Source organism: Tympanuchus pallidicinctus, unplaced genomic scaffold, assembly GCF_026119805.1.
Source record: "Tympanuchus pallidicinctus isolate F22 unplaced genomic scaffold, pur_lepc_1.0 scaffold16, whole genome shotgun sequence".
Lineage (NCBI taxonomy): Eukaryota > Metazoa > Chordata > Aves > Galliformes > Phasianidae > Tympanuchus > Tympanuchus pallidicinctus.
In genome coordinates this window covers 7873088-7900548 of record NW_026294679.1, presented here as the reverse complement: position 1 = coordinate 7900548, position 27461 = coordinate 7873088, and the positions used below count along the sequence as shown (strand labels likewise).

The following is a 27461-nucleotide window of genomic DNA, read 5'->3' as shown; positions in this document are numbered from 1 at the left end:
TTTGTGCATGATCACACACTTTGGAATGATTTCTATTAAAACACTTAAAATGACACCAACGTGCCTGTGTGCAACCACATACTTGAGTACCATAAACACCAAGCAGATAAAGAAACAGCACCGAGGGAGAAAACACAAAGTGAAACTTACCTTGGTGTTGCTGACTTACTTTTACTTTTTTCCAGAATTCAAGGGACAAAGCTGTGCAAACAACCCTGCCAACACAAATGCGTTGCACCACATGGAGAAGCACCACTTGTGTTCTTTGGCTCTGTGTTGAGAATTTGCACTACAAGGGCACAGACCTAACCTCACAAAAGCAAAATACATGGAACGTTCACTGGAAGTATAGAGAGGTTTCCCAATAGGAATGAGCAATTATCATACTGAAATAAATGCACTTACATTTTAGAAAAAACTCACATGCTTCATGTATGTTCTTTATTTTTAAAAAATCTTGACCATAATATAATTGTCTTCTATAAAATTCATTCTTGCAAGCATGTATACTGCAGAGGCTATACCAATACTCTCACATAGAGTAAACTTTGGAAAAAGTTTTAATTAACACTAAATTCCAGCTTATGAAAAAATGAGCTCCTCTGAAGCCTGAGCTGGTAGCACATTGCATGAGCATAATGCTGTTTCATTTATTACAATAACATGTTTTCCAAGAAGATTAACCTGGAGGTGGCTTCTCCCCCAGCACTGTACGTCTGGGCATCTCCATGATCTGAAGAAAATTAAGAACAGGATAAAAAGAATAAGATAAGAATAAACTGAAATAGGCATTTGCAAACAAGTGATAGGGAAATATATTAGTAGGTAAATCAGAAAACAAGGTACCCTCCCACCAGTCCATTTTTCTCTGGAGAATGGCAGTGGTATCCTTCCCAAAGAGTTCCATGTACAAAAGAGTCACAATTTCACAGGAACTCCGAATTTCCCATTCAGCTTCTCTTCTTTGAAATACACATTTTTCCTTACTTATGTCCACTGCCCTCAATCATCCAGTCTCTAAAATGCTTTTCCATCAAGCTTCTGGCTCTCCAGTCACCAACGTTTACAGTGGGGACAATTTTCTGTGGCTTCAACCACTGAACAAAACGTTTCATTTCCAGGTAGCTGCTGTGTTCACTGTAAGGAATCCCTGAAATGAAACAAATCAGAGAGATCTGTTACTCTATCTAACTTCTTGCCAAAATATCTTTGTAAGAATTCCAGCTCAGAAATAATAATTATTATTTTTTTAATTCAAACTAAAGATCTAAAGTTTACAGCTAAATGAAAACAAACATCCAGATTTTATTTCTGGAAAGTTATTTTGCATTGTTACCAAATCAATTGTCAGTGCAAACTGAACAGTCTAACATTTGATTAAATTAATGTTAAAACTTTAAAAGATTCAATTTAATGTATTGATAAGAACTGACAGGGAGAGGAAGACCCACAGTCTTCTCTCTGCAGCACAAGAGTGAGGATGGAATAAAACCTCGGCAAAAAACTGCACTGCCACCAGCATCAGTGGGCCAAGAATTCATCCCTGGAGTTACTGCAAATATCATAGAATCATAGAATGGCCTGGGTTGAAAAGGACCACAATGATCATCTGGTTTCAACCCCCTGCTACGTGCAGGGTCACCAACCAGCAGACCAGGCTGCCCAGAGCCACATCCAGCCTGGCCTTGAATGCCTCCAGGGATGGGGCATCCACAACCTCCTTGGGCAACCTGTTCCATTGCATCACCACCTCTGAGTGAAAACCTTCCTCTTAATATCTAATGTAAATCTCCCCTGTCTCAGCTTAAAACCATTCCCCCTTGTCCTATCACTATCCACCCCTGTAAACAGTCATTCCCTCTCCTGTTTATATGCTCCCTTCAAATATTAGAAGGCCACAATGAGGTCTCCCCAGAACCTTCTCTTCTCCAACCTTAACAAGGCCAGTATATCACATGACAATCTTTATATGCAAGAAGAGTACAGGAGCAAGTAGTATGAAAAGAAGTCTTCATTTACAGTGTTCTCATGTTCTCAACTACTTTCTCCTGGAGAGATCCATCTGTTCAGTTTCTCAGCCAGAAACCAGAAAGCACTGGTAACAATAAACAGCAGGAGTTCCCAGAAAAAAAAATAAAGAGACCGTTCACACAACTAAATGCAATGAATCTTTATCACACTTATACCATAAATGGTGATCTTTCCTCTTGTCTGCGGTTTGATATCCATCACAGAAAGGCATGAATCAGAGTAGGTCCACCCAGTAGGTTTGAAAGCCAGAACTTGATCAAAATTCTCAGAAAACTTATTCAGATGATCTTGCAACCCCTATTAAAAAAAATAGGACTTACGCTGAATGCCTTTAAATTGCTCATTAGTTGAAAGACTGGAGATTTCAAGATAGAGACATCAAATTAAATTTTGTTCTCATGCTTTCATAAGAGCTTTTTCTTTTAAATACCACCTGCCTTCAAATCAGTAATGATGAATATTTACATTTGCAAAGCACCTCGCACGTTAAGATCTTCACTGTTTCATCTAAATAAGCACATATTAATAGCTATGCATTACAAATCAGAACACATAAGGCATCATCACTTTGTTTTTTTTTTAATCTTGCTCCCAAACAATTGTTTCCTTCTCTGGGCTGGAGGTCAGCACTCTTGCAGCTGAGTGGTGATAAAAAAAAAAAAGGCAAAAGCCTGTTTGAGTGCAAAATCATCTGGTTAGCTTAAAGCACCACTGACATTTTGGTGTCTGCTTGTGGCCAGAAGGAGGGTGTGAGGGAGGGGAGATGGAGATTGAGAGGCTGTGACCAAACACCAATTGCTAACTTAACCTGTCAGACACTGTAAGTTGTTAAGTAGAGAAGTGGCACAGTAAGAATAATAGACTCATAGAATCACCAAGGTTGGAAAAGACTTAATCCGCATTTCTCAGTACTAAGTGAGCTCCATTCTTCTCTTTTTTTCCAGACTGCCTTTAAAGTAGAGCCTGCTGCTTTGCCTTTCTGTATTTTGTGGACCATTTTAAAACGCTCTTTACCTCAGAAATGAGTCACCTTTCTTAGCTAAGAAATTCCCACGGAAGTCTCAACATCGAAAGTCTACTGGCTCAAATCTCAACTGAATGTGCTTTTATATTCATCTGCTGTGAAACGCCTTAAACACAAACTGGTTTATTTGCTTTGGCTAAAAAAAATACAAATAATGATCACGTGGAAAAACTAAAGCATGTGCATGCAAAAAGCATCTTTCAATTCATTTGCTGTATTTGTTTATGCAGAAATTTTCACTGAGTTTTAAATGATCCATATCCTCAAATATCCATATCCTTGTTCTTCAGCAGGAGAAATAATGTTTTTGCAGGTAAAAATATGATTACAAATCCTTGGAAATTGAACTGAGAGGAACAGAAGAGAACCGTATCCCCTTTTATGTCAAATACCAAACTGGAATTTAGCAATGTTCATGGGCTGAAGCTCATCTTCATGCAGAGCTGCATGCAGAAAATCCTTCTACTCTTCTCCTACATCACATAAAGTAAAAGACAGGCTGAAAGCAGGAACTCAGTGTCAAAACATTAATTGCTAATAAGGTAGACCCTGCAGTCATTACAGAAATCCACTTCAAAAAGCCAGCACAGAGCAAGTTCTGGAACAAATCTCAGCTTATCCTGCACAAGCACCGTACTAAAGTGAAATTACACCTTCTGTGTATCATGTTTGGAGACATTATTAATGTTTAATTGCATTTCATTTTCAATATAATGCTGTATGTCAAAACTTCACTAACTAAATATGATCTGACAAGAGGGTAATAAGCACCAAACACTGACGGGAAGAGCCAACAGTCAAGATTAGCCAGAGGTTAAGCAGAGTATCCTTCTAGAACTTACCTTAAAATTAATTTGCATCATGGGGAGAATGTGAAGCAAAGTACCATTCCAGTTCGTACTGATGAGGGAATTAACAGCTGCTGACTCCAAACACTGCAGTGTTTTATATTTGTCACGGGACATGCTTGCCTTGGAACCCAGAACTTCAGCAATTGCTTAAGGATTGATTGAGAGAAACGAATAAAACCAAACACAAACAAATCAAATAAATAGGAGTTATTTTGTTGCTTCCTGGGAGCCATTCCTAACTATTACCCTGGGTCAAGTTTACTATTGGGAAAAAAATACCTATATTCAACAAGATAATTTTAGAATGTGAAACTGTTTCAGAAGAGAAACCTGTGGTAGCTGTTGAAAAAACAAACAAACAAAAAAAAAAAAACAACAACCCACACCAAAAAGCAACTACTCCAGATCCAGTGTTTTAGTCAGAATTACACTGGAAATCACAACTAGAAAGAAAAGGAGAAGAGAAGCACAGTGACAAGTCCAAAGTCTTATTTCTTTGGTAAAATCTTACTGGTAATCACTTGAAATAAGCTGGAAACATGCAGGGTTTTGGGACATACAAAGAAAACAAGCTAGAGCAACTAAACGTTGGTGAAAATGTTTTGTACTGATGACTTCAAATATATTTGTACTGATGACTTCAAATATACCTAAAAGCACAAGGAGCACCAGCAGGGCAGAGCTGCCTGCTCTGGAGCATACTCTAAAGCAATCACTTTGATTTCTAATGCTGTACCTGAGTGAAGCATAGCATACAAGATTTTCATTAGGATAGATAAGTTGTGCTTTGGTTTGGGGAATGCTGTGTAAAAATTGATTTCTTTAAAACTGATAAATATGTGTATTTAGGAAACTACATTATAGGAAGCTTGAAGGAAAAACTGTTAGCAAAATAGAAGTTGAAGAATAATTACATCCCTCTGCTACGCTGGTAAAGTGAGATTACTAAAGCAAAAATACATCATTTACGTTTTAAAATGATCAGTGGCACATTTGTCACCACAATCAATTAAACAGGTTCATTCATTTAGTATCCAAGTATTCCTTCTGCATACTTGGGAGGGAGGTGTGTGTGTGTGTGTGTTTTGTTTTGTTTAACTTACCTAAAAAAACTTTTTCTTTTCCAATGGAATAGGTGCCACAGACAACTAGAGTGCGGGGGTTTAAAGTCACCATCTCAAAGGCTGTATTGACAGCAAACTGGACAACCTCTTGTTGAGAAGGAAAGGTATATTCAGGACTACAGTACCTGGGGCATGGAAACAAGACAGATCAGATGGAAGACATCTGAGTTTACTAAGGACCTCCAAACTGCATATATGCAATAAGAAATGAAAAAGATGCTATCCTAAAATATAATTTCAGTTTGAGATCCCTTTATCAGAAACCATGAGGTGCCAAGATAAAACTGAATAAAACTCACCCTATGCATGCCTTCTCCCTATGTCAGTTCAGTTGCCTCTCTATTCTGTAGTTTTTCCTCTATAAATACCAAGTGCACTTTCAAGCTAGACATTTGTAGCATATTCTAATTACATCCTGATGTCTATTTTTTATCATGCACACAAAACCATAACATAAAGCATTATTCATTCACAGAAACATATGGAACAGAAATAAAGAACTGCAGCTGGACATTAGTCATCACAGAAAAACACTTACATGCACAAGTCACAGAAAGGTCTAATGAAAACCTGGAAATGTGACTTATCCATTTGGCATTCCTTCAATCTTTCAATTTCCTCCCCCTGCTTTTTCGTAACAGAGCTGAACACTCATAGAAACAACCAGAAGACTCTAGTTTTAAAGCTGAACAACTCACTGCACAAATTTTAACCCCAAGAACTTCATATCACTTACAAATAATTAAGCCATTTCAATGAATGCATCTTTTCCAGTATCCACTTTTCTTCTCTCCCATTAACAGCACAGCAGATGAACAGGACAGACGTTTAGGAACTTTGGCTTTTACATAACACTAAACAGAACTAATGAGTATTAAAACAGTAAGGTTATTTATACTTACATGCAGTTGGTTCACAAAGTAATACAAAACTGCAACTATAGGTCATACTGAAAAAAAAAGTGAACTCAACTTACGTGGTATCAAGGTAAAGGGTGTGGATTTTTTGACCAAGCAAAGCAGGGTAACGTTCCATAGAAGGATCTGCCCTGAAGTCTCCTGTGTGCAGAATAGCAGCTCCACCAGGCAGGTAAAAAAGGATCATTGCTGCACCTGGACAACTGGAAAGAAAATAGAAAAAACACCCACATGTAAATAATCTACAGAGATGTGGTGCTTTGAGACAAGTAATACGCTGCCCTCCAGTAGCAAGAAAGTGCACAACAGCACTGTAAATCACACCTACTGGGCTGCCTAATGTAGCTAGCAATTCCTAGCTTATAAAGGAATTTTAAAGCTATCCTTAAGGCTATAGAGAAGACAGACGTGAATTCTCAGCTGAGAAGGAGAGAAGAAGAAACACATCAACAGTAATCTAGCATTAACTTCCTTTTTGGTTGCTCTTTTTTCATCGGGTACAACAAAGATGCTGCCTCAGTTGCAATCTCTGAGGTTCTATTAAACTTGGAGTTCACAAGGAAACAGCATGAAAGAACTATGAAAGAAGCAGCATTCTCATCTCTGAGGAGCACTGCATTATTGCAGGTCCTGGACTTAATGGAGCATTTGCTTTTAAACTCTATTTGCAGGTTTTAAATATCATCCAGCATGCAGAATTCACTGCAAAATTCACTGCTTGTAAGTACAATCCTTGGCCACAATGAATCCACTGCACCTTCTGCAGCTCCTCACCAAAGCTGTCTGAAGGGCAAGCGCTCAGACAGGAAAATCAGAGTGAGACTATTTTGGACATGAGTCATATGGAAAGGGTAAATGAAACTTCAGAAAAGGATAAAAGTGGTTGAATCAGAGCTAAAATGAGAAAACTGGTAAACTCTCCAACAAGTTAAACTTTGTACTTAAGGTTTATCTGCCTTTCAAACTGAAACAGGGGTGCAGGGAAGCAAACAGGAAAAATGAGAAGTGTCCAAATTACATAACAAGGCTTCCTTCATTCCTAGAAAGGGTTCTCAAAGGACTTCATGGAATCTTATCTCTCTAACTATAAACAAATCCTAAGATAAGTAACATTCAAACCAGCTGTGACAGTGCTGCATTTCAATATATACTTTAGGGAAAGGACTTTTCTTCAAGCACATAGCCAAATAAGGTACCAAGAGACAGAACAGCAAGAGCACGGGGCTGGAAGTCAGGAGCTACTGAACCTAAAATCCAGCATAACCACACACTGGCAGTGCATCACACTGGGTAAGAATCTCACCCTTTTACCACTGAATGCACTACAAGTTACCTGTTGTGATGTTTGTGGGTTTTTGTTTTGTTTCTGAGCAGTTGTGTTTCATCTCTCTCAGGAACCAAAGTACCATGTTTTTCTTCAGCTGAAGATTTCACTATTTTGAGTTGTAGCTACAAAAACCTAACAGATCTGATCATCAGTTCTAGGATGTTTCCAACCAGGCACAAAAAACTGAAGTACCCAGACCCTAGAAAACCATCCAAACTCTCAAGTGTAAACACTAAGGAGATATGTGTGGATAACACTGAAGTGCTCACTACAAGCAAACAAAATAAAACTAAGGTGACATCACCAAAAAAGCCTAAGATCCATTTTAAAAAATAGCTCCCCTATTCCAAAAGCTAACATAAGCAATAAGCTTAGGCTTCTGCACTCCGAAGTCACCAATGAAATGAAAATCTATGTTAACAAGTCAAGTCAGGGTACTGAAGAATTTCTTCCCTTCTTTTTTCAGATCTGTGGAAACCCAAAAATTATGAAAACACTGGGTCTGTTCAGCCAATTATCTTTAATATTCTAAACAAACAAACACTGCATAACAAATGCAATGATACGTACTGATTGGCATCCAGCAACAACACTTTGATCCCATTCACCATACATTCTGTGTCCATTGGCAGCACATTGATGTACTGCTCTTTGACTCGAAGTTTGCTCTTCACCAGATTGCCAGTTATCTGTAACAAGAAAATGAACAAAATCTTTTAGAAGACTTTATTTTTTCTTAGAAACAAAGGCTCTCAAAGCCAAATTGTCTGGCTTAGAGAGAAACTGTGAGAACGTGAAGAGACCAACAAGAAGCAACACGATGAGTATTTGTCACTGTCTATCAGGAAGAGAAGTTGTCAGTGCTTGCTTAAATAACTATAGAAGTTTCCAGGTCACTGGCCCTGAGTCTCATTGTAGGGTACTGTAGTCAACTCAGCAGCTGCTGGAAGGACAACATGGGAGGCATCCATTTCAGGGGACTTCCAGAGAGCCTCATAGAGAAATTTTTGATGCAGACTCTGGATGGGTTTATTAGGGAAGGTGCCCTACCATGCTAAGAGTAGAGAAGACCTGGTTGGACATAACACAGCCAGTGGCAGTCTTGGCCACTCGGAGACCTGAAGCACAGGACATGCAGGACCAGGCTAAAACAACTGCATTTACTTAACCTCGAGAAAAGGGTGCTTACAGGGAACTTAATTTCAAACTTCCCTCCCTTGATGAGGTCAATGGAGACAATGGAGCCCATATTATTCTTCATGACACATACAAAGAAAAAAAGAAGCTGCAGTAATGAGTTGTAAAATGTGACATTTCAATTGAAAGAAACCAGAGTGGTTTAAGCACTGCAACAAGTTGCATGGAGACACAGCAGAACCTGTCCTCTTCTATTGTCAAAATTTGAGCAGGCAAAGGCTCTGAATGATCTGATCTAACTTTGAAGTTAGCCCTGTACTGAGCAGAAAATTGAGCTATATGATCTGTAGAAATCCACTTAAACCTAAATTAATTCCTGGTAACAAAACAAGTAAGTTTCATTAATCTTCTTTAACAGACAAACTAAGATAAGATTTCTTCCCAGATTCCCCTATACATATTATCCACTGTTCTGAATTGCCTCAGTAATGGAATCTCTGGTCCTGTATTAATTTTCATCATGATTATAGTTGTGTATGGACTTGATATATGAATTTGATAATATCTAGTTACCTTGAAAAACCTTACCTTATTACAGTACAGTGGAAATACAAAGTTTTTTGTCAACCCACAATAATGATCAGAGTGAAAATGAGTGAGGAAATAGGCTGTGCAGCCTTCTATTTCTCCATACTGGAAAGCATCAACTGTAAAGCCAGTTCCTAAAGCAAAAAGGCAAGACAAACCAGTCAGTAATCACAGATAGCCCAGAACAAGTTTCTAATGAGATTTCTCATAGACTCTTATTTTTTTTTTATTTCTTTCTTCCAAATTAAAAATGGAATACAGTTCCACCATACAAAGTGTCAGGGACCACTTAATGATGGACTCAGTTTGCAAATGAGTCAACAGTCACACACACAAAAATAATAATAAAAAGGTTTTTTCACATTAAAACAGAGTTTCAGCAATGCGTCCACACGCAGATCCATTCACAGGTCTCCCACCTATTGGTCGCTCAGCTGCCATCCTACACAGATGGCAGCTGGTTGAGCAACTCTGTATTTAACTGGCATTTCTCAAAGTTCGTGTTTAAAATCTTAGCACAAAATAAAACAGATAACAACAGCTTAACAATTGATTTGGTGATCAACCTGCAAAAACCTCAATTAGTCTGTTTAACGTTCTCCACAAAGCATGCTACTGTACTGTTACTGAGTGAGCGATCTGGGATCCTCAGGTATGTCTGCTGAGATAAAAAGTGAATGATTTGCTGTTCCACGTGTTTGGTGAGGCGCTGTTTGTACAGAGCTATTGCATAAAGACAGCAGCACGGAAGCCAGCCCTCCTCCCTGCACATGTAATGTTTTAATGCAGACAAAATGACAAGTGGTCCTTTTACATTGGGTCATACTTTTGGAAAACCACCCATGATCCAATTCGTTTGGGGACAATCAAATATTTTTCATTGTATGTTGTTGAGCTCTTCCAGAAGAACTACAAATAGCTCTGCTATAGCTAGAAATAGCTAGAATTTGTAACTCCATTAAAAGAAAACAAACAGTTGTCTGCCAATAAAAAGCAAAATAAAACAGAAACTCCTCAAGTGAGGATCCACACATAGCATTATCAGCACAGAAAACACGCTTCAGGTAAAGTAATTAAAACAAAAAACACTACGGATTATAGCAAAACAACTTTGAATTTCTGTTGCAGGCACAGAACTCTACTAGTCAAATTTATTATATATGGGAAACGCTCTCAGTTCATGGAACCCATGATAGTGGTGTAATCTCATGAAGACTTATAGGTCAACCTTCAAGAAGCAGTCTGGCTCTCATAGTCACCAAAGTATTTCTATTTGGCTTCCTCAAATATTTATGTATAATTAAACCCTTTGGTGGTAAACAGAATCATGAAGCTTTTAAAGTTGCCGGTGTGTCATCCCATATTTAGCATGACTGCTTGAGAAGACTGAGAAATTCCTGTGTCCTGAGCTACATTCTTCTGCTTCACTTTCACATCTCTGCTTATAAAGTTGTAGCATTTGAGAACTTCATATGCAAAATTATTTTTCTTTTTTTTTTAAAATTAGCATAAAATAAGTGTAATTGACCAACCTATTTTCAGGGGCAAAAGATACAATGTAAAAGATTAAATAGAGGAATTAAAAGTGAACATTAACAAAGGAGATATTCAGAAACACTGTAGAAAGTAAATCAGCTCGTGTTTCTTATTCTGTCAAAAATAAGCAGAAGTCTTCCTAGCAACTGTTTTCCTGAGGCAAACATTTCACTGTGCTTTATTGAGAAGGCCTCTGTGGGCTGTTGTCCCATGGTCAGATTCTTCTGAAGATCTGCACCCAGACATGTTTTTATTGACTCTGATGGAAGAAGCCATTAAAGATTACAGTTTAAATTAATATGGGGAGTGAAGAATAACAAAGCCTAAAGTTAGAGGAAAAAATGCAGTACACAAGCCCAAATTAGTTAACCACTACACAAAGCAGTACTTATCTCTCACCTGGTATTTTCTTGTAGAAAGGACACTTTTTTTTCCTTGCTCCTTCATCTGGAGTAGATGATTCTCTAAATCTTTTTCTCCACTTCCTTTGACCACCAGAAGTTACATCTGCAAAGCCTCCATCCTTATTTGAACTTTCTTTAACTGCTTCTAGATCCTCCACAGATCCTTCAGCTTTTCTTTTTTGCTGTCTGGGCTTCTTTCCACTGGGAGCAACTGAACTGAGTATCTGCTTTCCCTCACTCAAACACGCCTCTCCTTTGCTTTCCTCTTTTACTTTAGGTTTTAACCCAAAGAAAACACCAATGTCCATTTGTTTGAGTCCTTTGGCAGGACTGGATTTGGCCTTCATACTTGCTAAGGAACAAGATGAGACCGTTTTAGAGATGGGGCTGGGAAAGCACACACCAGTTGAATCGAGGTTTTCTTCTTTCTTCACCGCTGGCTGCAAACTCTCTTGGCAAGCTCCTTTTTCAATGGCATCAGCAGTCATTTTATCCGTATTAGTTAAAACAACACTTGGGCCTCTCAAAACCTTATTTTTTTGAGACAAAGGAGATCCAGCACCTTCTGTAAGTAGCTCTGGTTGTGTATGAATAAGACCTGAATACCCAGAATCCAAAGCACAAGCACCCTGGTCTTGTGACTCTTTATTACCTGTGTTAACTGCAGGGGAAATCAATCCTGGCTGTTGAAACTCCTCATTGCAATTAAGAGGAAAAGAGGATTCTGCTGATAGCATCACTTGTTGATTATCTACACATGGTGAATTACAGCATTTGCTGTCTACATAACTCTGAGAAGCGCTTTTTCCACTATGATACAAACAGCTCAATGTATTTATTTCCTCACAGTGTTGCTTTTCAAATTTAAGAACTTCAGCATCAGATTCATCACCTTCAAGATTCTGGACTTTGAGTAGTTTATTCTGTGATGTTTTTACTTCTGTCTCTTCCTCGACTTCACCCTCACTTTCCTCACAAGTACTCAGTGGAGAATATGAAATTTCCCAGTCACTGAAATCAGCTTTTGACTGTAGTAGGCTTGGCTGACTCGTATCTTTTTGACTACAAAGGTCTTCTCCTGGAACACTTTCTTGTGAAGGTGTAAAGTCATAAAATTCAAACTTACAGCTGTTATCTGTGGTTTGTGTGGGCTGAAATACTTGTTGAGGCTTTTGAACATCTGCAAAAGAGGAAGTGCTTTCACTGGTTATATTTAGAGATTTCCTTTGTGCCGAATCCTGTATCTTTGATGTACACTCATTATCTGGGACATTTTTTAAGTTCTTAGATGTTTTCTCAGTCTGTGAGACTTCTACATGACTTGGAAAACAGCTGGACTTTGCAGCAGTAGAACATGTCATCTTCCTCTCCAAAGTGTTTGCTGTAGAGTTCACAAGATATTCTCCTGCTCTGCTTGCTGCAAGTAGAAAATGGCTATAGCGCTTGTAGTGGGATGGAATGGTAGATGTGCACAGTAAACCATCAGGACACTCTATGGAAAAGCAGTTCAACCAAAAAGTAACATTAATATCTTTGTAAATGTAGTTTGCATAATTATTACATCAAATAAAAATCTCATATGGCATACAATTTTAAAGCTTTTCTTATAAATGTAGTTATTGGAGGACAGAAGGCACAGGTACAAAGTAATGGTCAGGCAGCCACATCTCCTGGCCCAAGCTGGTGCAAAATGAAAGGTTTTAGGTTTTCCACCCTGATATTAGCACAGCTCTGAGCCTGCATTAGTTCACCTTTCTAGCAAGATGAATATGTTACCCTGTTTCAGCACCGTACTTACTAATGTGCTGCGTGGTTTCTAGTTTAGAATTGTCTCATGTACAAGCAAGGCTCAGATCAAAAGTGCCTTAAAAGGCTACAACGTGTTTCAAAACAAACCAAACCTAGGTTCTGAATCTACTTGAAATTCCATTTAAAATTGTCTGTTTGGTGACATTTTAAAAACTAGTCAGGTATCTGCTTATGTAAGTACTGTAAAAAGGACTCAGGGTTCAGATGCCAACAAAAGATCTGTCGCTGTTCCCTGAACACTTTTTGTTGACAGTTTGCTAACCTAACTTTTGAGAATTTTGACGGATGCAAATCAATTAGGACTTTTTTCCCCATTAATTATAGGAAGAAGAGATGGAAATGAAGTGTAGAACATCTGCCTTAAGGTAATACCACCATCAAAAACAGGATTAAAGGCTCAATTTTAATTGTTCTGAAGAAGAAACTTCAACAAAAGTAAAACAGATATGAAGAAATTCTGAATCAAAAGCTGCAAATCCTTAAATGAAGGATATTTCCCATTATTTTACAATGGTAAATATGTACCCTCGATTTCTTCCTTAATACAATGGAAGTGGAACTTGTTAAACAATCATGAATCTTTGTTAATGCTCCACATTTTTTGAGATTTTCATATCAGATTTCCATGTTCTTCACAAAGAACTGAAAATTCGATACGAGAACATTTTAACTACATATGAAAACCAGAGCTTACAGCAGTTATCTGTTTAACATATTTTGCTGAAGACTTCTTTCTTACCCTATTCCTACCTTTTTCAACAGATCCTGGAGTATCCAAACATTCAGCAACATGCCAGCGAGGTGTCTGCACCAGCAGCAAGGAGAAGGGCATCTGACAGCTTGGGCAATATCCATCACAAACCAGCCTTGTGCTTGGTGAGCCCTGTTCTGTCAGGCTGCTCAGGCTTTCCTGAGTGTGCACACTGTTGTCATCTTTAGACGGATCCAGGTCCTCGCTCGGCCTCAACCTCTGCCCGCTTTTCTGAGGAGTACTACTTTTATCCACAGATTTCTTTTTGTTTCCATTTCCCTTTCTTTTCAGCCTGCATTTGCCTTTGGTTACTGTCTGCATGGACACAGAGGTACTGTTTGAGTTACTCTGTGGCTTTCGCTTCCTAATTGATTTGTATTCCCAAATGTCCTCTTCCAATAAAGCATCTTCAGACATGGCAACATACAAAATATTGTCCTTGCACTTAAGCAGCAGTTCACAAATCTAACTTTCCTACCATTGATAAGTTTTGTCTTCCAGCAGTGAACGTGAGATGGAAGAAAAGCAACTGAGCCCCATTCTACAAAAGCATCACTGTGCCCCAAACCAAACGGCAGCCCCTGATGGGACAGGAGCATGGTGGATCCGATCCTGAAAATAATTTAACAAGCGTCTCTTTGAGTATCTGCAACAGTTGTTAAACAAGAGCAGAATCTGTCAGGTACAGAAGGAATGGCTGACAGAGCCATTTCCTTCAGCCCTCCCCTCCGACACCCAGCCCGGCCTGCGGTGCTGCTCTCCCCGCACCCCTGACCGCCCCCGAGAAGGATTTAAAAGAAAAAGTGACTTCAGCTCCGAGATCGCTGCCACGAGCCGCCACACAGCGAAGATCGAGGTGAGCCCAGCGCTCCGCTCCCGCCGCCGAGCAGCCGCCGAGCAGCCGCCTCGCTTCAAGCGCGCGCCGCCGGCCGGCCCTCACAGCCCCGTCGGCGTCCGCAGTTTCGTCACCTCCTCTGTCATTACATCTCCTTCCGCTCCGAAAATTTAAAAAACAAAACAAAACACAACAAAACCTCAATCTTTGGTTCCGATACATCCCAGTTGTGACGTATTTTACGCTTAAGAATAATTAAAAAAAAAAAAAAGCGTAATAAGCGGGGAAAAAAAAATAAGGCGGTGGTGCTGAATCTGCTGGATAGGAATCACCGCTCGGGGTTTAGCGCACAGTTTCCCTCACGAATGTGCTTCTGCGAATTGCAAAAGCAGGGTTAAAAATGAGAAATGAACTTAAAAGCTCCTCCCTTTAGGAAAGACGAATCTCTGTGTGTTTGCGTTTAGCGTTTTCATTGCTTGTTTTGCTTTGGTTTGATTATAGCTCTTCTATCCCAGGCCGAATGTGCGGCGGCGAAGCGGCAGGCCAGTAAACAGCGGCGGGCTCGGCCTGGAGGCGCCATGGCGGCGGAGGGCCTGGCGGGGCTCCTGCCCGCACAGACGCAGCTGGAGTACGCGCTGCTCGACGCCGACACCGCTCAGGAGAAGGAGAACCTGGTCTACCAGTACCTGAAGAAGATGGACAGCCGAGAGCGGGACCTGACAGTGCCCGAGCTCGGCGGAGGTGGGTGGAGGGGCCCGGCTGCGCCGCGGAACCACCGCCCCGTCGGCTGGTGTAGGAAAAGGCTGGGCAGCGGGCTCGTGAAGGCACGGGAGCGAAGGAGAAAAGAACCTCTTTACGAGTGTGCCTCTTGCTACCCCTTGTAAAAACCCCTTCTTTAAAGCCTCGTTCTTAAGCTTCCTATGCTTTGTGGGTTTTTTTTGTTTTTGTTTTTGTTTTTTTTCCAAATAGGCGCTTTCGTTTTTTGCAGGAAGCTTTCTTCTGGTTCCTTTGGTTTTGCTGCAGCTCTTGCCCTTCCACTTCAGGCCTTTCTAAGCTCTCTCACCCCATGATCAATTTATGCTTGCTGATTTTCATGTTCCTGATAAAGTGTTTCGTGCTGGAGATGCCGTCCTGGTTCAGTGGTGCTCCTTTTTCCACTTCCCATATTCCTGTAACTTTTGTGCAAAGCATTCATCCTGCAGTTCTTGCTCTTGTGGGTGCTTGTGGCTCAGAGATGCTTGCTGGGGCTGTGAGAAATGAGGGATTGCAAGACAGAGACCCAAACAGATAAAATACAGGATTAACATTATAACATAGGAGTGAATTCTGACTTCTAACCATTGTGAATGCTTTCAGTGTTTGGATTTGGCCTCCTGAATTGAATCTTCACTGTCATTACCATTGTTTTGCTTTCTGTATTTTGTCAAAGCTTCTGTTCTTTTCTGGAGATGAGATCAAATAAGTAGCCAACTCTTTTTAATTCCAGTGTGCTTTAAAGGAAGATATTTTAATTCTAGTGAAAAGTGGAGCGATGCCATTAAAGCAATCTGGTCTTCTTTCAAGAAGCAAAATGTAAAGCTTCACTCTTGTATTGCAGAAATACATGAACTGAAATTAATTGTCTCCAAGTCTGAATGTGCATACATTCATGTTGTATATATGAATATACATCAATATGTACTTTGTGTATAGAGGGAGGCCAAACTTCCTCATAGCAAAGCAGAAAACAAATATGCTGACTCAGGTAGCAATAACTTCTGGAGCACTGAGCTTGCTGAAACTGATGGGGTGAAGGTTCAGATTATTCTGAGTACATTTCTGCACTCCAAAAAATAGTCCTTTAAGAGTTGTTTGACTTCACAATGTATCACATCTGTTTTTTCCCCTTTTTTTCCCCCCAAAACTGTTGAGTGGCAAACGGTTATCTAGGACATTCAGATCTCAATGCCAGGATCAGAGTAATATCAGTCACCAGTGAGAAAGCATTGCCTTCATGTTTCAAATCAAGTAATGAGTGTCCAAGTATACTTCCACCTCCATCTGAAAGAGTTATAGTTCTGTCACCTGGGAAGTAATATTTCATGTCTATCATTTTAGGTTGTTTAAAATGAAGGCCAAAACTAAAAAGGGAAAAATATTGAAGTTATCTCTGAAAATGTCATTTACAAAAATGTTGTAAAATGAAGAGTTTGAGTTCTATTCCATTTGCATTTATGAGTTTTTAAAGTCGTTATTAACACCTATGATGTTGTTAGGTGTTGAGTAATACAGGTTCTTTTAAAATATATGGAAATTGTTCTTCAGCTTGCATCTTCTGGCAATTAAAAGGTACCTTTTAACTATATAAGTTGTACTTTCAATGTTACATTAAAATTCATTTAGTAATTTTGAATATTTGTGTAATATGAGGGTGAGTTTGATAAACATAAGACTGCTGTTTTGCTTTTCTACTTGGTAGAAAGAGATGGGGTTGCTTGCCTTAAGTGAAATGCCCTAGAAATGTTGTGTTAGCATACCAGTTAGGTACAAGTGTCTTCCTTTCCCTGCCCTTCCTCTAAGTGGCTATCTCTGTTCTCTGTGCAGATCTACAGTGGTTAAACACTGAAGGTCCCATTTCTCTTCACAAAGACCTTCGTGGAAAAGTTGTGGTGTTGGATTTCTTCACTTACTGCTGCATCAATTGCTTGCACCTGCTGCCTGATCTCCATGAATTAGAGCACCAGTACTCTGATAAAGGTAAAAGAGCTTTGGCTTGCACAGAATAGAATTTCCTGGCAGTGTTGCAGGTGGAGTAGCTGAGTCACTTCAGTTACTAAACAGCTGGCAGCATTTCAGGGATGCCTAAAAATGTCTCCTAATCTTTTAAGTATCCTGACAAAGGTTACTGGCTGTGCTCTCATCACATTTTTAGGTGGGGTTAAATATGGGGTTTCTTTAACTGTATGGGCACAAAAGACACAATGTGTGTCTAAAGCCTGAATCTGATATCCTCATAGGACTGTTGGCAAAACGCATGGATGTAAGTTACAGGCACAAAGTTGCTGTATGCACACGTGCCTTACAAATCAACTCTGAGCAGGACATGGTTTAGTTTATTTTTTTTTTTCCCTTTCCAAGTGGAAATAAAAAAAACTTGGTTTAGGTTTTCTTTTCTCCCCCTCATCATCTTATTTTCAGTTAGTAGCCATCTACCCTGAGAGAGGGGATTAAGCTCTTAAAGATTTAAAGTTCACATCTGAAATAAAGCCCATCTCTCTCTGACCAAATGAAAATTAAGGGTAATTACTATTTAAGATTTAGTCTCTTGTCATTCTGATGACTTGTCAGAGAGAAGAGGTGTTCTTACACACAAACATATCAGCAACTAAATTAACTTGTGTGTTTTAGCAGACTAACTAATTAGATGAACAGCGTTACTTTCATTCAGTAAAATATTGTAAGGACTGACACAGTAAACATTACTTTAAGGTTTACATTTTTGATTCTACAGTAACATTCCTGATCTGATTGTTATTCTGTCAGTATTTATTTTTGTGCTTCCTGTTTTTGTTAGAAAAACAGATGGCAGCATCATTGAAATTAGAAGTTCATTAAGTTAGTTCACATATATTGTAGGTTTAAGTAGTGTTTTACAAAAGATTGACATAGAATAATTTACCTGCTTAGAAAAATTTGACTGTTTGCTTTGGAGAAGTTTGAGAACTGGTGTAATATTTTAGCTATGAGGAGCTTCATTAAAATAACATCTTCATAGCTGTTTTTTTTTGTGAAGGAGGCAGTTTTTAGTGGAAAGCAATGAAGAAGTTAGGAAGGGATTGTTCTGGATGTCAGGCATGCTGGGAAAGAAGGTCTGCTTCAGAAGATGGAATTTGTCATTGAATTGATAACATCCTTAAACAACACACATTTTAAAATATATTTTAATATATTTAAAATATATTATAAAATATATATATATAAATACAGCAGCCATCCCTGATTTAAAAAATAAACTAAGCTGTTAAATCTGTTGGGAACAAAAAGTTATTTTAACAACCTTGTACAAAGTACTTTGCTGATAGGTAACAAATGCTTTTTAGATTTGAGATATACAGGAACTGCAGTTTGGAAAAAGATGCTTGGGATGGAAGTAAAAAGAATAAGTAGAAAGAAATGACAGCAAGTGTATAGGAGATAAAAGTTACCAGTCAGCAAAAGGTGAGAGGAAAGGCCAGCTTGAGACACTTGAGAAAAGTAAAGGCTGGAAGAATAAGACTGAAGTAGAAAGGATGATGGGCATACCAAAAATACTTTAGAACTACTAAGATAAGAACTTTTTTAGCATTCATCCTGATGCCAGAGTTTCATTCTATTTTAATCTGCTGCCTTCTTTAGCTAATGGAAGTCTGTTGTCCCTTCATGATCTGGGGGACAGATTCACTTTCATTTGGGTTGGTTTCCCCATCTCTTACCTCATAATTACAAAACCCTACAGCATTTACACACACATTTCATTGACATTTAGCAGAAGAGTCCTGATCCAGCAGACAGTGTTATTCAGAGGGAAAAACAAATATTTTACTCTCACAGATTATTTCACAGCGCATTTGGATCTTTAATCTGGTGTTAGAATAGCTAAAGGAGTGTTTCTCCATATTTCTGCATAACTGAGAACAAACCTTAATGTTGATATAATTTGCAGCAGCATCTTTTTGTGCATAACTTTTCATGTTCTGATTTTTGTCCACATGGTTTAAACCCTGCCTTGCTGGAAGGATATAGAAACTTCACTAATGCAGTCATCACATAAGACATCTAAACAAGAATCTGGAAGTTTCAGGATGATCCTAAGCCATTAAATGTATCTTTGCACACATGCACACAGTTCTATTGTCTGGAATTTGAGATTTGTCTCAAAGTAAAGGCTGCTTTCCATAGGATTAAATGTCACCTAGCATCTTTATCTGATCTGTTCTTGTTGCTATCTTCAGTGGAGCTATTTCTGTTTTTCAAGTGGCGTTCAAAAAGTTATTTTAAACCCCAGTGCATATCCAGTTCATGTTATCAGCAGTCCAGAAATTACTTCTATAAGAGGGAGTACTTTCTAATATTCAGAAATAGCTTGGCATAACTCCAGTGTTATGCTCTGCTATAATCCTTCAAATAGCGTTTTAAATGGTGTGCATTTTCCTGTATCAGTGTAGCATCTGTTTCCACAGAAGTTTGCTTCATGAGGGAGTATTATAATGTCTATTATCCTTCCAGCCTTAATGATATTTTTGATGGATGGATAAAGCACTGCTACTGATCTTACTATAGTGAAAACGTTCAAATTGCTCTTCAGAGTTTATCACTTTATGATACTAGAATTCGAGTTGTCTCCCATTGCAACATGCCATGCCTAATGGATTGGCAACAATACTATTTCTTTGGTTTCCTTGATTCTCTATCCTTGAACTTGTTTTATGCAGCTCCTGTGCAGAGCTTCACCTTTCCTTGTTTTCTTCTAGAAAACAAGAGTTGCTACTCCTCTAGTTGTAGTTCTTCCCTATTAATACTGTTTTACAGCTGAGGAGAAAAGCCAAAATAGAAAAATAAGTCTCAATTTCTTTGTAAGCTAATAAAAAGCAAGTCAAAGATTAAATTGGTTTCTTTGGTTGGGGTTTTTTTTTTTTTTTTTTTTGAACGCAACAACCTCCTCTGAGCTCAATAAACCAACTGCTTAAGTCATGAAATAATAGCCTCTCACATTTCTGACACAAAATCATCAAAATAATTTACTTGAAATAAAAATTAAATACGAGTTGCACTGCCAAAACAATAACAGTGCTGTCAGCCCTCCATTTTCAGAGACCATTCATCAAGTGCTAGCAATGCAGTGTGCATTGCTGCAGAAAGTTTCTTTCCTGAAGCAGGTGTCAGGGAACCATAATGTACAATAGGATGCTTATTCTCCTTTTGTAGAAGGGGATTATTTATGCTCTGGCTTTTATACACTGTAATATTTTTGCTGCATTATTTGCAGTAACACAGTCGTTCAGTAATCATTATTATATTGGTTTAATCTTCAAAGCCTCGAAAAAACAACACAGAAAACCCCACCCAAACAACCAACCAAAACCAAGCAGTAATGCAGGCATTAGAAGCAAGGTATGGTAGAATTCTTTATGTCAGGAATGCTTTCCTGAAGTAGAATTTGGATTTCTGCATTGTGGAATAGAGCAAGATAAACACACATTCCACAGCAGGTATTTGTGGAGGCTTTCTTTGGGAAGAAAACATTGTTAGGTTTAGAAATAAAACATTGGTTTGTGGCATAGATAGGAGTATGTTACAAAGCTTTAGGGGAATGTAATGGCTTAATACCTGTTGATTTGTAGAGGTCTTTAAGAGCATAAGGAGAAAAAGGTTTGACATCTTTGTGAAAAGTATATTTGAATAAAAGAGTATCCACTGAGAAATGCAGAAAGAGGAGATTTGTAGGTGTGCTTGTAGGTAAAAGGAAGAGCAGCCTAAAAGGAAGCAGCTGCTATCCTGAATTCAAACCAACTGGATTGTGGATAACTTGTAGGCCTTGAAGATTTGAAGTCCTCTTGGAAAAAAAAAAAGTAAAATATAGCAAATACATGGAAGAAAGCAGTCCAAAATTTCTTAACTCAAAGAAGTTTGTGTAACAGAAAGTATTCTTCCTTTGTGCCAGCAAAGTTAAGGACTGTAACATTCAGAAGAATAACTCGCAGATTTAGACTAAATTAATTAAATTCAGCAGTGCTTGTGATGTGGAACTGATTCTTTAATGGGAGTGATTTGACTTGCTTGAATCCAATGGCCTGTCTGATCAGAAGTCATTAGGATGACAGAACTTAGAGCAGCAGATACAGTGGGAGAGCTCTGTGAGAAAATGAGTAATAAGTCTGCCAGAAGCATGATTGCAAACACGCAATCTTTTTCAGATTAAATTTATGGGAACTGATGAAAGTTTCATTCTGTTGTAACAAATGATTATTTTCAGATAAGTGCAGAATAGTCTTTTAATTATCTGCCACTACAAATCACTGAACAGATCATGCTCTGAAGTCTCACTGAAAATTTGTTAAGAAAACATTTGAGATTTGCCTTCCCCAGTTTAGTGACCTTTACCATTTTCAAGTCAGCATCAAATAAAGGCACTTAGTTCCTTAGGAATTCGCACTGCACTCTGCTTTTATCCTTTTAACCTCTAAATTATATCCTCCTTATATAAGTTTAATAGCTGTTCAACCAAACCTATTTTGCCTGTAGTAGTACAGCGCACCATTTTTCACTGTAGTATCTGAAGAAGCACACATTAGTCCAAGATGGAACTTAAGATAAATGTAATTTAGGAACCTCATTAAGCCCTTGAGGACTCTGCACAGTTGTATATTGAAGTTTAAACATCAACAGAACTGGGTTTAGGTTAGATAATTTTTCTTTTTCATCCCTGACACTCACAGGGTCTCCCCATCTTCTCCTCTTTTATGACATTACTTGTATTGATGATAAAAATATGGAATTCACTATAGATATCAGTAGCTGGGGGAAAGGAAGGAAACACTACAAATATTTGAATGTAAGCAATGAAAGAATCTATAAATGCTAGATATTTGCTTTGATATGACTGGAAAAGAGAAAGCATTTGTTGCTGTTAAAATATTTTTTAATTAAGTAAAATTAACCAAAAAGGGTATCAACCATAAGGATATTCCCCCTTCCCCATTTAATTTAGCCTCTCTACTCAACCTAACACATAAGATAAAAGATTATAACTTTTTCCTTGGATAAAGTAGTAGAATAATTCCAGTTACCTGTGATTATAAAAAGCTTGCAACATCCAGAAACACAGGTGATTTTTCAATGCATAGTAGGGTACAACACGTGGTATGTACAGTAGTAACAGCAGAGCAGCAACATCCCAGGCTGTAACAAGTCAGGATCCTCTCAAACGGAACAGCAGTAGGCACAGGAATAAAAGAAAGAAGCTGCTTACCTTCAGAAAGCCTTAGGGGCAAAGTAATCTGCAGCAAGATAACATTGCTTCCCTGGCCAACCTTTAAATGAGGTCTAGGACACCGTGGATCCTGGCTACACCCCTTCCAATCATTCAGGGGCATTGCGTGCACCTGAGCTCCCCTGGGTTGGCTCTGCCTTCCTACCAGGTGCTCAATCACTGGTTCAAGCCATCACTTAGTATTTCCACTACATAGGGTTAACATCTAAAGATTTCAATTAGATCAGCAGTTTGGGTTTAAAGTTATTAAAGTTTAAAGTTATTGTACTGCAGTTTTCTACAACTGCATGGTTGTGACTGTTGTTATCTTCCTGGCTTCAGTAACAAAAGATCTTCAGTATCTCATTCTTTTACGATGGCTGTGAGCAGCAGATTCTAGAAATGGAATGTTCTGAAATTTAATCAAATGTCATGGTTCAGATACTATCATTTATTTTACTTGCATCTCTGAATTTTAAAATAAAAATAACCCAGAACCCAAATCATCCCAGATTTGACAAGTTACTTTGACTGTAACAACATGACGTTTATGGCTAAGTATTCTTGAAGCAGAAAATGAAACAAAATATGTTGTTGATGTCATGTACGTTGCTCATTTAATTTCCGAGAGATTATGCTAGAAAACATTATTTAAAGCACTGAAAAAGGATCCAGAGTTGTTTGTTGGATTGTTTGAGGATTTTTCCTCCTAGGAAGTACTGAAAAATGACTTTACTGAAGCAAGGTTCTTCGTTCTTTTTCTGTTAAGTAGGTGGGGGGGTGTAAAATTTGGGACTGCTGATGCAATTACTTATGTGGAGAGGAAGTATATTTATTTTTTGCCATGCAGAGAAAAACTGATGAGTTCTGAACTGTAGATTTTCTACTGAGTTTCATTGAAGTGAGAAAATAAACAAGCAATTCAGTTGTGTGCTTTTTGATCAATTTATGGCTGATGCTGTCTATTCCACATATACAAGCTGAATTATATTACTTTGTGCTTATCCAGCACCTTCATAGAATCAGAGAGTCATAGAATGGCCCTGGTTGGAAGGGACCCAAGGATCATCAAGTTCCAAACCCCTGGCACAGACAGGGCAACCTCCAAATCTAATGCTAGACCAGGCTGCCCGGGTCCAACCTGGCCTTGAACACCTCCAGGGACAGGGCATTCACAGCCTCTCTTGGGCAGCTGTTCCAGCACCTCACCGCTCTCCGTAACATCCAACCTAAATCTTCCCTCCTTCAACTTAAAACCATTTCCCCTTGTCCTGCAGTTATCTATCCTTTCAAAGAGTTGATTCCCCTCCGGTTCATAGGCTCCCTTTAGGTACTGAAAGGCTGCAATGAGGTCACCCCGCAGCCTTCTTTTCTCCAGGCTGAACGAGCCTGTCTTCTTAGGGGAGGTGCTCCAGTCCCCTGATCATCTTCATGGCTCTCCTCTGGACCCTCTCCAACAGCTCCCTGTCTTTCTTGTACTGGAGGCTCCAGATCTGAACACAGTATTCCAGATGGGGCCTCGCAAGGGTGGAGTAGAAGGGAACAATCACCTCCCTGTCCTTGCTGGCCACCCCTCTTCTGATGGAGCCCAGGATACGTTTGCTTCCAAACTGCAAGAGCACACTGCTGGCTCATGTTCAGTTTTTCATCCACCAGGACCCCCAGGTCCTTTTCCACAGGGCTACTCAAGGTGCACTTTTCCCAGTCTGTATACTTATCTGGGGTTACTCTGACCCAAGTGCAAAACCTTGCACTTTGCTACGCTGAACCTCATTAGTTTGTCGAGGTCCCTCTGGATGGCATCACTTCCTTCTAATGTATCAACTGCACTGCTCAGCTTGGCATCATCAGCAAACTTGCTGAAGGTGCACTTGAGCCCATCATCGATGTCAGTGATGAAAATATTGAAGAGAACCTTCATGCTAGGATTTCAAGTGCAGTATCTCTATACTACTGATTATCTCTATTAAACAAATATAGATTTTTTTGTTATGAACAGTAAGAGGGGTAAAAATTGAAGATTAAATTGACTTAATCCACTGTTTATTTCTTTTTTAAAGCAAGGAGTAGGGACCTGGTATGTGATAGGCACTTTTTTTCATGGTTTCTGGCACTGCCAGCTTTATGTGAAACACAGGATACAATTTTGATTTTAGGAGCCTTATTTAAAAAATAAATTCCTTTATTTTTTAAAGTTCCATGCTATATTTATGATTCCTAGTTTACAGAAGAAAAGTATTAATTTTCTGTAAACACCACAGTTATGTAAAGGAATCAGAAGTCAAAGAGGTGTGGTGAATACTTGAGAAAACACTGTATCAGTTGAACTGCTACAGTTTACCCATGATTATTTTCAAAGCATTTTCTGCAGAGTTTAAGAAGTTAAGAGCTATTTATGACATATTGTGCTTTTTACTTGTTCAACCCTCTTCATTCTGAAATGCACTTAGTTACGTTGGAGCACTGCTTCATTTTTACTTTTTTTCGTTGAAATACAAATATATCTAAATGTAATAATTCACTTTTCCTTTCAGATGGTCTTGTTATTATTGGCGTTCATTCAGCGAAGTTTCCAAACGAAAAAGTTCTGGATAGCATTAAGAGTGCAGTTTTGAGGTACAATATTGTCCACCCTGTAGTGAACGATGCAGATGCAACACTGTGGCATGAACTAGAAGTGTCCTGCTGGCCAACTCTGGTCATTCTTGGGCCTCGTGGAAACATGCTGTTTTCGCTTGTTGGAGAAGGGCACAAAGAGAAGTTGTTTTTATTTACTTCAATAACACTGAAATTCTACAAGGAGAGAGGACAAATTAAAGATAACAATATTGGAATAAAGCTATACAAGGACTCCCTCCCGCCCTCTCCCCTGCTGTTTCCTGGCAAAGTGACAGTAGATAAATCAGGAGAAAGGCTGGTGATAGCAGACACTGGACATCACAGGATTTTGGTCACTCTGAAAAATGGGCAAATTCTACACACTGTTGGAGGTAAGGTTTTGTAAACTTTGTTGCAGACTTTTTCGTTTAGGGGGGACTGTGTTCTGTGGTGCTGCTTTGAGCTAGTAATTCAGAAGCATTGGGAGAATGTTCTTTCTCAAAAATCACTTTTACTGGACATGGGAGGGAAAAAGCATAGTACTATCAATGAGAAGCTCTTATGCAAATGGTTGAGTTACCTCTATTTTTTTTTCTTGTTTCATTAACTAAGTTCTGTATTTTTAAGTGACAGCCTGTATGAATTACAAAAGTACAGTTTTTCTTTCTTCTGAAAGATCTTCAAATGCATTTAGATTTAAGTGATGTATATCCACATCTAGCAGCAAGATAGGGAAAAAAGATATGAATGCTTCCCTTTCCAAGAGGAAAAAGAGAACTTTGGATTGTGGTGGTGTGTGTTTCGGGGGTGCTTTTTGTTTGTTTGTTTTTGACTGAAGAGCACCTCTCAGTAGGATCATCAAACTCCCTATACCAGTGGCACAGACAGTGCACTGACTCATTATCCAAGTGAACCTTGCTCAAAGCATCAGTCTCAGCGCTCTTCTCCCACAAGAAGCACAAATAAGGTTTATTATGACAAGAATCAGACAGTTTGGTTTCCGTTTTGTATGTGAGCTGAAGTCTCTGCTGACAAAATACTCATCAGTGTTCTGGGATGTTCAGTAAAGAGCAGCTTGGAGGGATGTGTCCTAATCTCTGAATTGGTGCCTTTGGTCCTAGTCATAAAGGAACGACTGGAACCCAACACACTGGTACCTCAGTATTTCATGTCTGCTCAGGTCTGAATTGTATGCTGACAGTAAGTTGTAAAAGTTTGTGTATTTTAGTGACTCAGTTAAATGATTCTGTGGGCAGAAAATAGTGTAATTGAGTTGATAATCCAGTAATAAATGTGGGCATGCACAGAGGTTGAAATTGTATTTGCATCATAAATCATGTTGCGCACGCACTCATGAATTTAAATGTCTTCTGCTGACACACAGTGCTGATGCACTTTAAATGTTACTCCATCTGAAATACCATGCTTACACTGATACTGCTTATCAAGGTCGCATTCCTCTCTGTTTCTTCGCTGTGCTATGCAGAAGGCTGTCACTCCATCATGCTCACTGTTCTCCCATGTAATTTGTTGCGTGTCATCTTTTTGCTAAGTTTTTATTAGTAATGAGAAAGTGCTGCTAATCAAACCCATTGTATTTACAGTCAAATCGAAACCACTGAAATGGAATTGAGGTTGGGATGTAAAATCTTTGCTGCTGACTTGCTCTGATGTAATTAGGAATACATTTTAAAAAAGAGTTTCTGATTGCTGTCTTCTGCAGTTACTCTTGCCTCTCAGCAAAATGGAACTGGAGCAACGTAGACCCCTCCTAAGACTTTTCTGTGAAAGATAATCTTAAAGATGCAGAGAACTCATGGAGAACGAGTTCAAAACTTAGTGTGGGGCTACAGCAATTACACATCACAGTGACTAAAATGAGGCTCCGCAGAATGTACGTGATGTAACTCAGCAGGGCACTATGGGAGCATCTTTTAGAATATGTGATTATCTTACAGGTTTAAATAGACCAGCTATTTTTGAGTTTCTTTTTCTAAAATGAATCTTGAGTTTGCTTTGGTTCATTTATAGGTCCAAATAGTGGAAGAAAAGATGGAAGATTTTCAGAGGCAGCTTTCAACTCACCACAAGGCGTTGCTATAAAAAATAATGTTATTTACGTAGCTGATACAGAAAATCATCTAATTAGAAAGGTAATTTTTCCATAAGAAAATTTAATCTCTTGTGGCTTGCCCTACTTAGTTGAAAATGTGTATCAAGTGACTTATTCTGCAGATACTCTCAACATCGAGAAAGAAATTTGGTCTAACAGCTTCCTAAAAAATGCTTTTGTATGGTGGTTTTTTAAAGGGCTGCATCTATCTTTTGTACTTCCTTGCAAATGAAGCTATGCACTACTTCTAGTGAGTCTTACCTTCCTGTTATAAGAAATAACTATTCTTAGTGCTGGAAGCAGAAGTTGTTTTTGTTTCACTTCCAGATTCTTATCAGAAGTTATTGTATTCTTACGGATTGGTGGATATCTAAACGTTTGGGTCTACAGTCTGCTTTAATCCATGTGGGGTTTTTTTTCTGTTTAACA

At 38.8% G+C, this 27461-nt stretch overlaps 2 protein-coding genes across 2 annotated transcripts in view; one reads left to right on the top strand and one right to left on the bottom strand.

Annotated features, from left to right (window-relative positions):
- Positions 1–427: 427 nt before the first annotated feature.
- DCLRE1A (DNA cross-link repair 1A) lies at positions 428–14289 on the bottom strand. Its single transcript, XM_052677661.1, has 9 exons — positions 13499–14289; positions 10935–12431; positions 9000–9133; positions 7845–7963; positions 6007–6150; positions 5010–5155; positions 3898–4052; positions 2187–2328; positions 428–1150 (listed from the first exon to the last, which is right to left on the bottom strand). The coding sequence occupies exons 1-9, from the start codon at positions 13914–13916 to the stop codon at positions 984–986; spliced, it is 2922 nt and encodes a 973-aa protein (XP_052533621.1). The 5' UTR covers positions 13917–14289; the 3' UTR covers positions 428–983.
- A 276-nt stretch (positions 14290–14565) lies between these two features.
- The window catches only part of NHLRC2 (NHL repeat containing 2), a 32040-nt gene continuing 19144 nt past the window's right edge, over positions 14566–27461 (top strand). Inside the window, exons 1-4 of the mRNA XM_052677662.1 lie at positions 14566–15075; positions 16918–17070; positions 24856–25311; positions 26951–27072. Of these exons, the coding sequence (XP_052533622.1) occupies positions 14913–15075; positions 16918–17070; positions 24856–25311; positions 26951–27072 (894 nt within the window). The 5' untranslated portion in view covers positions 14566–14912. The remainder of the gene's footprint in view (positions 15076–16917; positions 17071–24855; positions 25312–26950; positions 27073–27461) is intronic.